Genomic DNA, 13969 nt, shown 5'->3' on the forward strand with positions numbered 1-13969 from the left:
TATATGTACAGCTGCTGTAAGTTATACATGTATAGCTGGTATAAGGTATACTGTATAAGTATATACTGTGCATAGCTGGTTACACCAAATGGTCCACTCCCTTCGTTCGCTATTAGCCACCGCCAGCCAGACCAATCACACAGCCGGCATTGCACTGATGGACTGCAGTTGGGACAAATCAGAACTGCAGTCTTTCAGTGGAAGAGAGGATCGCATGCCGGGGGAAGTCTGTAGCGTGGAATTGGCCGCCGGCTACCCCAGGTAGCAGTCCATGCCCTCCCCAAATGCCACCCAGTGCCGGCTTGCAGTGGTAAAGCAGTATGTAGTGGGGGTCCAGTAAGATCCCCTGGCTAAAGGCGAGGGTTGCAATTGCGACCCCCTAATGGTTTACCAGTGAATGATGGTAGTCTGTGATGTCTGTATGAAAGTGTTCTTGCGAAAAGGGCATATATATGTTTAACAAAATATTTATTGGTTTTATAATGTTCCAAAATATATCAGTCAAGAATCACAATATTACAGTCATGTGTAAAGTCCAGCGGCAAGTAGATTGAACAGATAAATGAGTGACATTGCCAGATGTAATTTCTAATAAACATACAAAATAAAATAAAAGTAAAGTGCCAATTTTCACTTCTTCATTAACTGCAACTCCTGATCAGATAAATCAGTATAAACATTAGAGAACCATAAATGAGAGTAACGAGCGGGGGAACACAAGAGGAACACATAAGGAAAAAACGAAAGGGAAGAGAGGAATGAGGCTATAATATGATTTATTATGTGGGTGAACCTGAAAAGGAAAAATAAAAATGAATGTGTTCTATTAACCTGGCTGGAACCATGCTCATCCAAAATCTGTTGGGGCCTGGAAGGGCCAAAGCTCTGCCTCTTGGGTTCCATAGGCGCATAGTCTGTGAATAATGGTACCAGGACGGCCACGTTTTTATCGTACAACCCTTCCCGATCCATAAGAATAGCTGCCAGCTTCTCATTGACCATGATCCAAGATTATTTAGTTTTCACAAAGTCAATACTAACTGAGGTTTTCCCCCAGGAGTGGGCGATTGTGATCTGTGCAGCTAGGAAGCAATAGGATATCCATTTGTGGGTGTGTTTGGGGATGTTAGGGATTCGTTTACCCAGTAGAGCTTCCCATGGAGATTTTTGTAGTGACAGGTTTCTAATGGAAAATATTGAAGTATATACCTGGATCCAGAACCTACGAGGCCTAGGGCAATTCCACCAAATGTGTAGGAAGGAACCCCTCACCTCCACATCCTCTGAAGCATAAGCCTGACATCCCAGGGAACATACTGGCCAGTCGTCTCGGAACCATATACCATCCATTTATATATTTGTATGTATATGTAATTTTATTATAACTGTCTAAGAATATCTTAAGTACATCTTCAGTGTGAGGACCCTATATACCGTAGCCCATATCTCTGTTTCCTGGATATCTAGGACCAGGAGCAGAGAGGGCAAATTGGAACTAGCTGAGCTTCAACCTGAATTTTCAGCTTTAGCAGGAGGTGCACTTTAATATTCTAGTGGTTTATGAGGTGTCTTCTTCTTCTTCTTCTCTCTTTTCAGATGACTCGGTCTATCTCTTTGTGGTGAATCATCCACATTACAAGTCTACTGTTGAATTATTCAAGTTTGCAGAGGAGGAAAATGTTCTTGTGCACCTGAAAACCATTCAACACACAGCGCTGTTCAAGTATGGGGAAAAAATTATGTAGTTTTCTGGTTTAGGAAGCCCATGTTCAAGTATTGTACACATACTCTGTTAGTGAAAGAGGATCTACCATTCTGCATTCTTATCTATTAGCCGGAGTAGAGAATAGTTACAAAGAACATCTCTCTGCAGGACCCTGCTCATCAATATGTTACATTGATTTCAATGTGTAATGCTTCATTTTCCCTGTTGGAGTGCTGTAGAGGAATCAGTCACTTATTGCCAGGCTCCCTCCTTATATTGCTGATTAGGACAATGGGACTCCCAGTGATGAGGTTTTTTCTTTCTCTTTTGGTAACCGTTTTTTTTTTTTTTTTTTTAAACAAGGCTTTATCCAAAGTGGAGAACCCCCTTTAATTTAATATTTTGATAGAATAGCGTAAACCAGCAAATGTGGGAACTGTTGTACAAGTTAATGTTCCTACACCCAGGACACCTACTTCTGGTAGACCTAATCTGTCCTTATGATATATGGATGACTAGTCATCTGAATGGCGTAATATAATACATTTTGCCTGCAGCACATGTTGTAGTCGAAATGCCTGTTTGACTACAGTAGTCGCCAGCAAAATCATCTGTTTGCTGGGGGCTCTACTAGAAACTCTTGTCCAATAGATCTTCTGGAAAATGGCAATGAAATAAGTTCATTATTGCATTATTTTCCCCACTATACAAATATAGAACAGCAGAGTGAAAGCTCAAAGGATCAGCTATAGCACAGCTTTGTTTGACACTTAAGGTCCTCAGAATGTTCTTCGCTCTACAAGTTGGCCATGTAAAAACTGCCAAAGTTCACCCAACGGATAACATAGCAACATAGTATGTAAGGCCGAATGAAGACAATGTCCATCTAGTCCAGCCTGTTATCCTCCTGTGCTGTTGATCCAGAGGAAGGCAAAAAAAAACCAGAGGCAGGAGCCAATTAGCCCATTTGGGGAAAAAATTCCTTCCCGACTCCCTAATGGCAATCAGACTAATCCCTGGATCAACCCCTAATAGTTTCTACCTGCCTATATACCAAGATTAACAATTGACCTAAGATTTATATCCTGTAATATCCTTCCCCTCCAGAAAGACATCTAGTCCCCTTTTAAACTCTCAGTAGATTTTGCCATCACCACATCCTCAGGCAGAGAGTTCCACAGTCTCACTGCTCTTACAGTAAAGAACCCCTTTGCGTGTTGGTGATGGAACCTGCTTTCCTCTAGATGTAGCTGATGCCCTCTTGTTACCATCGCAGTCCTGGGTATAAACAGATCATGGAGAGATCCTTTTATTGTCCCTTCATGTATTTATACATATTTATTTGATAACCCCATAGCTGTCTTTTTTTCCAGGGTAAACCCAATTTGGATAACCTCTCTGGGTATTCCAGTCCCTTCATTCCATGTATTAGTTTAGTTGCCCTTCTTTGAGCCCCCTCAAGCACTGTAACATCTTTCCTGAGCACCGGTGTCCAGAACTGTACGCAGTATTCCATGTGTGGCCTGTCAAGTGCCTTATATAGTGGGAGGATAATGTTCTCATCCCTCGCCCCTATAGCTCTTTTAATGCATCCCAAGACTTTATAACTTTTGCAGCAGCTGACTGGCATTGGTTACTCCAGTTTAGTCTCTAATCCACTAGTACCCCCAGGTCTTTTTCCATATAACTTTTCCCTAGCGGTACCCCATTTGGTGTATATTGGTGACATCCGTTTCTCCTGCCCATGTGTATTACCTTACATTTATCAACATTTGAACTTCATTTGCCATTTTTCTGCCCAATCCCCCAGCTTATCTAGGTCCGTTTGTAGCCGTATACTGTCCTCCGTTGCATTGATTATATTGTATAATTTTGTGTCCTCTGCAAATATTGATATTTTACTGTGCAGTCCCTCTATCAGGTCGTTGATAAATATATTGAACAGAATGGGGCCTAATACTAAACCCTGTGGCACCCCACTAGTGACTGTGGCCCAATCAGAGTATGAACCATTTATTACCACCTTCTGCTTTCTATCTCTGAGCCAATTCTTCACCCAACTACACACGCTTTCACCCAATCCGAGCTGTCTCATTTTATATATCAATCTATAATGCAGCACGGTGTCAAATGCTTTAGAGAAGTCCAGATACATGAGATCAATAGACTCTCCCGGGTCTAGCCTAGAGCTTACTTCATCGTAGAAGCTGATCAGATTTGTCTGACACGATCGACCCTTCATGAATCCATGCTGGTGAGGAGTTATTCTGTTGTTCTCCTTGAAGTAATCTTTGATGGCGTCTCTCAGAAACCCCTCGAATATTTTTCCAGTTACTGAAGTGAGACTTACCGGCCTGTAGTTACCAGGCTCACTTTTGAACACCTTTTTGTAAATTGGAACCACCTTTGCAATGCGCCAATCCAGTGGTACAACTCCGGTCTTGATAGCTAGGCCGCTATATCTAATATTTATGGATACTATTTCATCACTTAGTTCCCTTAGTACCCTTGGGTGTATTTCATCTGGGCCTGGCGATTTATCGATTTTTAATCTTCTTTAACCGGTTCCACACTTCCTCCTGCGTTAGGTATGAGATTTTGTGAGGGGTTCATTTTGGTCCCCTGCATCTCATTTGGCAATTTCTTTTCGTTCGTGAATACACTTGAAAAGAAACCATTTAATAGGTTTACCTTTTCTCCATCATCTTCAATGATTTCTCCTACATTATTTGTTATGGGACCAGTGCTCTCAGTGCAAATCCTTTTAGTTTCAGGTTGGTTTTGCTCTCTTTGGCAATTAGTCTTTCCGCCTCCTCCTTGGCAGTTTTGATCTTATCTTTGCATATTTAGTTTTTTTCCCTGTATGATTTTAGTGCTTCTTCGCTGCCTTCTTGCTTTAGTAGTTTGAACGCTTTCTTTTTTTCATTTATTGCTTCTCTTACCGTCTTGTTGAACCACATTGGTTTCCTTTTACTTTAGTTCTTTTATTTTTAAAGGGAATGAACTGCTCACATGAAGTGATTCGAATCCTTTTAAACTTTTCCCATTTGTTGTCTGTACTGATATTTTTGAGGATGTTGTCCCAATTAATGTTGCTGATAGTAGTTCTAAGCTGATCAAATTTTGCTTTTACTAAAGTTCAGTTTATTTGTCGCTCTCTGAAAAGGCTTCTTATTGAAGATTATATGGTGCTCACTGTTCCCCAAGTGCCCCTCAACCTGTACCCCCTTTATTCGGTCCGGTTTGTTAGTTAGTACTAAGTCCAGAGTGGCCCTCCCTCTCGTTGGCTCCCGCACAAGTAGGGTAATTGATCTCAAGAACTTATCACCCCTATGAGATTTGCAGGTTTCGTTCTCCCATGTTATATCTGGATAATTAAAGTCCTCCATGATAATTACTTCGTTCTGGTTTGACACTTCTTCTATCTGCCTTAGTAGTAAGGTTTCAGTTTCTTCTGTTGCTTTTGGTGGTCTATAGAAAACTCCTATCAGGATTTTGTTATTTTTTTTCTCCCTATATTTCCACCCACAGAGATTTCACGTGTTCATCTCCTGCATCTATATCTTCCCGTAGCCTCGGCAATAAGTACGATTTAATGTACAGACATACCCCTCCCCCTTTCTGGTTTCCACGGCCTCTTCTGAAGAGGTTGTAATCCTGTAAATTCACCGCCCAATCGCACTTCTCATCAAGCCATGTTTCTGTTATTCTGACTATATCGTAATTTTCATCAGTCATTCGTGCTTCAAGCTCACCCACTTTACCGATCAGACTTCTTGCATTTGTAGTCATACTTTTTATACAGTTTTCTTTTTGTTCTTTAAAATCTTTTTGTTACTAATGGTACTATTGGCTTATCTGACAGTTCTAACTATACTAACCCCCTCCTCCAGCTCTACCCCTGTTCCCATTGCTTAGACCCAGGTCGCTAGCTACACTGACTACCCCCTTATTTCTCTCCCCCCCCCCCCCCCAAGTCCCTAGTTTAAACACTCCTCCAGCCTTCTAGCCATCTTTTCCCCCAGCACAGCTGCACCCTCCCTATTGAGATGCATCCCGTCCCTATGGTAGAGCCTGTAGCCGACAGCAAAGTCAGCCCAGTTCTCTAGGAACCCAAATCCCTCCTTCTTACACCAACTCCAGAGCCACTTGTTTACCTCCCTAAGATCCTGCTGCCTTTCTAGTGTGGCTTTAGGTGCAAGTAGTATTTCCGAGAAAACTACTCTGGAGGTTCTTGCCTTAAGCTTGGACCCAAAGACCCTGAAATTATTTTTGAGGGCCCTCCATTGACCTCTAATTTGTTCATTGCTGCCAACGTGCACCATGACCGCTGGATCCTCACCAGCCCCTCCCAGTAATCTGTCAATCTGATCCGCTATGGGTCGAACTCGAGCGCCAGGAAGACAACACATCGTTTGACGATCCCGGTCTTTATGGCAGATTGCCGTATCTGTCCCCCTAATAATTGAGTCCCCCACCACCAGGACCTGTCTAGCCTGCACTGTGCTCCCCGTCCCCATCTCACTGGAACAGTCATCTCCCTGGCATTTAGAGGGCATGTCGTGCTGCAGCAGTGCTGGCTCTGTAATGGCATCCCCTTCATCTGCCAACTTGGCAAACATGTTGGGTTGTGCTAGTTCAGGACTAGCCTCCCTGGTTCTCTTCCCTCTACCCCTCCTTCTTTCTGTCACCCAGCTTACTGCCTGCTCCCCCTGCTCTTCCATACTAGCATCTGCCCCCCCCCCCCTCTACCCCAGCGAGTGCCTGCTCAGTGAGCACCAAACTCCTTTCTATGATGTCAATGGCTCTCAGTGTTGCCAGTTGGGCATTTAGATCCAGGACTTGGGCTTCTAAATGTGCGACATGCACGCATCTTGCGCAACCGTATGCACCCTAGATTGGCTGATCAAGGACTGCATACATTGAACAAGTAGCACACTGGATGGCATTGCCAGGCATGGAGCTCATCCTAATGGGGATCTACAATTAAATTACGGAAGTAGTGAAGATAGACTTACTCACACGCCACCACCTATGCGCAAGCGCTCACACCTTTTTTTTTTTTTTTAGTTTTTTTATCTAATGCTCACACTCACTCAGTCCCCTAATCCTGCTGCACTTACACCTTGTACACAGACACTTATAAACTCACACTCTAATAACTCTAATACCCCGTCCCTTAGTCACAGATACACACCTAGACCCACAGGCAGACACACCCTAAAACACACAGATTATACTTATCAGCTCTGTCGGCAGCTCCTCCACAGCTCCTGCAGTCTCACCGACAGGACCTCTCTCCTGACGGCCGCGCTCTGTCCTCCTGCCGCTGCGGGACCCGCTTCTGCCCGCTGATCAGCCGCTTCCTTGGACTCCTGGCGGCTTGCTCACTCGCTCCTGCTCCTGGCGCCCGATACCTGGCGTCTGACCCATTATCTCAGCTCATTGGCTGATTGGTGACTTTCAGCAAGCATGAAAATGCTCGCTGATTGTCTGGACATCTCCCCATGTGAATGGGAAAATGTACAGCCAGCCTATGGAGATAACCGATTGTAAATATGATCATTCGTCCCTATAAACCGATTCTCAGCCCATGTGAAAAAAAATTAACAGTGCCAATCGACACCTCATTAGATCGGTCAAGAATTCCGCTGATGTGAAACGACCCTTAGCAGCGCTCACCATGTATTACAATGGTATCCGGGTATTTACCCTGGACTGCACTTATTTATAGGAACGTGTGGAGGAATGAAGAAGCTTCAGACTGATACATTTTTTAGTAATGTTTCTTTTTTGTCTTCCAGTGTCAATGATATTGTTGCCGTTGGACTTGAGAGCTTTTATGCCACGAATGATTATTACTTCACGGACTTCATCATGAGATTTTTCGAGATGTTCTTTGGATTAAAATGGACAAATGTGGTGTATTACAGTCCAGGAGCGGTCAGACAAGTTGCCACTGGATTTCACAACGCCAATGGGATTGCCATGTCAAACGACAAAAGGTATCTACCCTTCAGTATTACAGATCTGCCATTTGTTTCATGCAATACTTTGTCTGCAATAAAAAGGGACAATGTTACCTGCAGGCATATATCGATATTCCACAACACTCGATTCACAACCTGATTGGTTGTTTGGGTGGGCTGATTCACAACCTGATTGGTTGTTTTGGGTGGGCTGATTCACAACCTGATTGGTTGTTTTGGGTGGGCTGATTCACAACCTGATTGGTTGTTTTGGGTGGGCTGATTCACAACCTGACTGGTTGTTTTGGGTGGGCTGATTCACAACGTGACTGGTTGTTTTGGGTGGGCTGATTCACAACCTGACTGGTTGTTTTGGGTGGGCTGATTCACAACCTGACTGGTTGTTTTAGGTGGGCTGATTCACAACCTGATTGGTTGTTTTGGGTGGGCTGATTCACAACCTGACTGGTTGTTTTGGGTGGGCTGATTCACAACCTGACTGGTTGTTTGGGTTGAATCAAGCAGAAGTGTTGTGGAATATAAATATATGCATATTAGGCTCGCCCATGTGTAGGTAGCCTTAGAGACAACACCTTGTAGGCAACATCCTAGTGATACCAGATGGAGCTACATGATGTTAATATTGAGCTGCTGGTGATTTTCTGCAGCTGAATCTGCACCAAAATTCATGTTAAAATCAGGAATGTGGAATTACATGCAGACTGTAGTGCAGATCTGCAACAAAATCCTCTGTGTGAATGTACCCTAACAATCAAAAGAGAGAACCAAACTGTCTAGGTACACAGGGGACCACCACCAATTGGGGAATGGGGAGAGAGGTCCGCAGGCAACCACTATGATTTTTTGGGGGGGGGCACTTCAACCTTGTCAGGGGCACAAAGGAGCTTATTACTATGGTGCTGAAAGTTGGTATTACTGTGTGAGGGCGCAAATAGGAGCACTATTATTGTGGGGCACAAAAGGTCAATTTATATTGTGTATGATCACAAAGGGTGGAAGTTCTCACTTTTGTGGGGGCAGAAATGAGGGCACTCTTCTGCTGTGAGGCACAGAGGAGGCATTATCTTGTAGTGGGAACAATGGGGGAATTATTAGTTTATAGACAACTGAGCTGAGCCGTTGTTTTACAATAGTTGTCTTTTTACATATACCAACATTGACTGTATATGTTTTTAGGGCCTCTGCCATGAAATGAGATGAAGTTGCACTGGGAGGGGGGGACAGGTTGGACTTTTTCACCAGCGCTCATGAATCTCTAGCTTATGCCCCTGCACAGGTCCTAATGTTGTGAAGGGGACCCAGTGCAAGATATAGCCTGGACAACTGTAGCACCTAGAGTGATGTTGCGTCTCCCTGCATCTGATGTCCGATCAGACATGGAGAGTATCTCACTTCTATATCTGTAGTTTGATGAGTCTCAGTTTGGAGGGGGAAGCAGCAGGTACATGATGCCTGCAGATATCTTAAAGAGTCCCACAAACCAGATAACAGTAGCATTTGTCTCCTTGCAGGTACATCTACGTCGTTGATATCACTGGTCACACCATTAACATTTTTGAAAAGCATGCTGACTGGTCACTGACTCCAGTGAAGGTAATACTTAGTACACCGCCTGTTATATATCTCTGATTCCACCTGCAATAGATGTTATGGATATAGCAGATGCCGATCTCCAAGTCGAACGCTTCTGTCTCTGTAGGCGCCACACCAGTCATGTGTCACCATTGGCCCCTGGAAAGTTCATTTGCTTATCTACATACTTTCTCTCTTCATCCAGAGCACAGGCCATTCTGAGACCCTTCACCTTACTGATAAACAGCCTTAAAGTTTTGACTCTTTCTAGTAGTAAAATGTTGGATAGAAATGCCTGATGTAGAATATCTACTGCACACCCTCAATCTGTCCTCCTATGAGAACATTAGAAATGACATCTACGGCACTACCCCATGCGTTATACCTACTTGTCCTGGATGGGTGCCATTATGTATGAATGGAGCAATTCTCCTTATACTGTCTGTGATATCTATACCAGGTGGTGCAGTTGGAGACACTTATTGATAACCTGTCCGTGGACCCACTTACAGGAGATATCTGGACTGCAGCTCATCCAAATTTCTTTAAGCTGTTCGCTTACAACACTGAAGATCTTCCTGGATCAGAGGTCAGTGTAGAAACTATAGGCGTATGATATCTGGGATCTTCAGCAATCAGCTCTGATCTGTGGGATTTGGCAATAAGTATTCAATTTCCCTGCAGTGCCATCACAGGGAAAATGAAGTGTTTTTCAATACATTGTATGTATCCGAAATTGGTTTCTATAATGACTAGAACTTGTCCCTCAAAATACAGGGTGTTATACAGCTAAACTGACGAAAAATAAAGTTATGACTGCTGGAACACAATAGGGGAAATTATTTACTGGCTCTTAAAATTATTTGCGTTGCTAAGACGTTAAAAATGGACTTAAGACGACAGAGTTCTGCTTAAAATATTTTTACACGAGGCATAAAGTCAAAATCTACGACAAAGTGACATTGAGGAGGGTTTTTCCAATTTTAAAGTGATTGTTGGAGAGTTAAACTAAAATTAGTAGACCCCCTTCCACTCCTTTGCACACAGTGACTTCACCACAATAGGATCTCCAGGGATCCGTAGGCAACATAAGCAGACATTACTCAATTCTCCTTTATTCCATGCATCATAATTGTGGAGCCATGATGAAAAACTTGAGTCCGTCATAGATGACCTGAAGAATCCTTGGACCCCGAGGTGTAACTATAATGGGTGCAAAAGAGGTGGTCACACCTAGACTCTGGAGCTTTAGGGAACCCATGAGGTCTTCTTCCTCTGCTTCTCATCTTCCCCATTGAAGGAGACCAATACTATGAATGAAGCATTACAGATAGGGGGGTGCTGTTACAGACTACATTGGACCAGCAGCTTCAAATTACGCCTCTACTTGGAGCCTACACATGAGAAACTTCTTTAGTATTTTCACCTCCTTATAGTTTTGTAGGAAGTTATTGAGAAATGTTTCCGACCAGTGACTTCCAATGATTAGAGGATCTACAGCTCTCAACACACCCTGCAGGGAGTTGTAGCTTTCCAACATCTGAAGGCCATTGGTTAAAATCATAAATTACGTTTCTTCTTAGATACATAATGTAATGTTCTCCTGATTTACCATGTTCTCTACTTTTGAACCACTTTTTTGTCTATTGCAGGTTATCCGCATACAGAACATTCACTCGGACAATCCCATCGTGACCACAGTATATGCCAACAATGGCTCCGTCCTACAAGCGTCAAGCTGTGCGGCCGTGTATGACAACACACTTCTTGTGGGTACAGCATTTCACAAAGCTCTGTACTGTCAGTTGTAACAAAGGACTTGGACACCAGAATGCTGCTCCGGAGGCTGAAGAACCATGTTTGATCAGAAAACACGTAATTTGTGTAATTGGCATGAATATTTACCATGATGCCACTCTTGCCAAGAACCTTTTTTTTAAATGCACCAAAGACTGGCAGCTATCTTTTCTATGGCATGAAGAGGGCACATACAATACTTGATTCCCATACTGGTTGGCAGCACTCAGTGTCTAGAGTGGTGTGAAGATGGAACATTGCTACCAGCGGCCAATGGCATCATGTGACTGGTGGTCACATTTCTTACAGAAACCTCATCTGTCCATGGGTTGCTCCTGGTATTACGGGTCAGCTCCATTGAAGTGAATGGGGCTGGGCTGCAATACCTCATGCAACCTGTGAACAGTTGTAGTGGTGGTTTCTGGAAGAAGGTCATATTTTTCTAATCTGGACAACGCCTTACAGTAGGACTTCCTAACAAATCAAATCCAATTTTGATCATAGTTGAGGCTAATCAGGTTAGTGTAAACAAGTACTGATGTAGCATGAATGAAATTTGTCATCTAATACAGGGCATCATCATTTACCCTGCAGCTTTCAAGCACCTTGAAGGGGTGATAATACCATGGGTTAAACAGTGTGGACAGACAGAGTTCTCATACTTTATACTATGTCTGTCAAATGTTGGAGAATTCCTTTAACCCCTTCAGTGGAATGCCCGGAAATTTTCCGGGATTAGCTTCACTGCCCATAGTGATAGAGCCCGGAAGATTTCCGGCCTATGTTTCACTATTGGACCGTGCAGAACACAATGCCATAACCTGTGGCATTGTGTTCTGCACACACACCGCCTGCACAGTCCCACAGAGAACCAGTGCAGGACTTAAAAAAAAGAAGTGGGAAGATATAACCAATCTGCCGGCAACTTCTTTTTTTTTTTTTTAAATTCCTGCACTGTTTACATGTTGCCACGGAGACCATCGGCTTGTCAGAAGCTGGACAATGGTCCCTGTGGCAGGCAGAACTGGTGATCGGCTGTCAAATGATAGCCGGGCACCAGCTCTTAAAGCGGAGAATAGAGAAAACCTCCGATCTCCGCTGTTAAACCCTTTGCATGCCACAGTCTGTGCATGTAAAGGGCTGACAGAGGTTGGGGACTCCCTCTGTCACCATTGCACCCCCCTTCCTCACAATGTGATCAGGGGGTCCTGATGGATCTCTGTTGAACCCGGAGGCTTGAATATAGCCTCTGGGTCTACCAGCTAAATTAGGCTATGACGCTCAGGCTCTGTCTGAGTGTCATAGCCTGTCTAATACCCTGCTATGCCTCAGCATAGCAGAGTATTAGAAGAATAAAAAAAAGTATTATGCAAGTCCCCTAAAGGGACAAAATAAATAAAAAAATTAAAGTAGAAAAAAATGTAAATTCTAAAAAAATAAAACCGCCAAAACCCCACCTTTTACTTTTACTTTGTAAAAAATGAAAAACAAAATTACACATGTGGCATCCCTGCGTTCGTAGTGACCCAGAGAGGGAAATTAGTACACTATTTCATCTGTAGGGTGCATAACGTGGGAAAAAAAATTAAAATGTGGCAAATATAGCTAATTTAGCCTATCTCGCCATACAAAAAACGGAATACAAAGTGATCACAATGCTGCACGGATCAACAAATGGTACTAATAAAAGTACAACTGATCCCGCAAAATAAAAACCCTTAGACAGCTTCGTTGATAAAAAAAAAATCTAGGGGGTCTTTAAAAAAAAAAAAAAATTTTTTATCGCTGCATTCAAAGTGAGAAAAAGTAACGAAAAAGGCAAAAACTATTACAATTTGGTATTGGCATGATCGTACTGCTATACAGCTGCACTTTCAGGCTATATTCACATAGGCGAAAGCCATCTTGATCAGTAAAAAAAAAAGCAATTTCACAGCGAATCCATATGCATTTTTGCATTAATGAGTGTCATCTGGGTGTAATTTGTTTTTTCATGTAAAAAAAAACCCAAAGGTGGCCCATTTAGAGCTCCCATTGAAGTCAGTGCAAGTGTGAAGAGAAGGGGAAAAAAAATTGTTCAAGCGTGCCATGGGTGTTTTTTGGTTTGTGAAAACCAGCAGTCCTTGAATAAAATTGAACATGTGAATGACTGCATTCACTATAATGGGTCCAGACTTGGACTGAACTCTGACATTAAACTTGGCCATGTGATGCCCAAAGTTTAAATGAGCTGAAACTAAACTATGTGTGCGGGGTGGGGTTGGGGTGGGGTTTAAATATTGGTAAAGTCATCTCAGTGCTGTGACAAATAAGCCAAGCTCCCTACTGAAAGATCCAAATTGAAGCCTGTCTGTGTACCTTTACACACAGCAGTACTGTCCATACATACATGAGGATTTTGTCTGCATTCTCTGTTTCCTGCAATAGCCCCCACTGCACCCCACCACACCGGGTAATTTTACAGCTCTGATACTGACCTTTATTTTATTTTTTTCTACGGATTGTCTTAAGCAGGTTTTCTAGATGGGTTATTTTTGATAACTTTCTGGCTTTTTATATCTTGTATTATGTATCTTTTCAAACGAGTAATTTTTTTTATTTTCTTAGCTTTATATTGTTAACTGAAACCAAAGAAATTACTTGTAACACTGTGGAGAATTGGGTTGTAAATAAAGATGAGCGAACGTGTCCGTTACGGACACATCCGCACCCGGACACCGGCTTTGCCGAACACTGCAGTGTTCGCGCGTAAAGGTCCGGGTGCCGCCGGGGGGCGGGGAGATGCGCGGCGGCGCGGGCGGCAGTAGCGGGGAACAGGGGGGAGCCCTCTCTCTCTCCCTCTCCCCCCCACTCCCCGCCGCACCCCCCCGCGCTGCCACGGTGGCCCCCGAACTTTTTCGCCCGA

At 43.3% G+C, this 13969-nt stretch overlaps 1 protein-coding gene across 1 annotated transcript in view; it reads left to right on the plus strand.

Moving 5' to 3' along the window:
• Positions 1 to 13766, plus strand: part of LOC136586974 (serum paraoxonase/arylesterase 2-like) — a 36647-nt gene extending 22881 nt beyond the window's left edge. Inside the window, exons 5-9 of the mRNA XM_066585345.1 lie at positions 1597 to 1723; positions 7510 to 7710; positions 9207 to 9288; positions 9728 to 9856; positions 10920 to 13766. Coding sequence (XP_066441442.1) covers positions 1597 to 1723; positions 7510 to 7710; positions 9207 to 9288; positions 9728 to 9856; positions 10920 to 11078 — 698 coding nt within the window. The 3' untranslated portion in view covers positions 11079 to 13766. The remainder of the gene's footprint in view (positions 1 to 1596; positions 1724 to 7509; positions 7711 to 9206; positions 9289 to 9727; positions 9857 to 10919) is intronic.
• Positions 13767 to 13969: the final 203 nt, after the last annotated feature.

Source organism: Eleutherodactylus coqui, chromosome 12 (assembly GCF_035609145.1).
Source record: "Eleutherodactylus coqui strain aEleCoq1 chromosome 12, aEleCoq1.hap1, whole genome shotgun sequence".
NCBI lineage: Eukaryota > Metazoa > Chordata > Amphibia > Anura > Eleutherodactylidae > Eleutherodactylus > Eleutherodactylus coqui.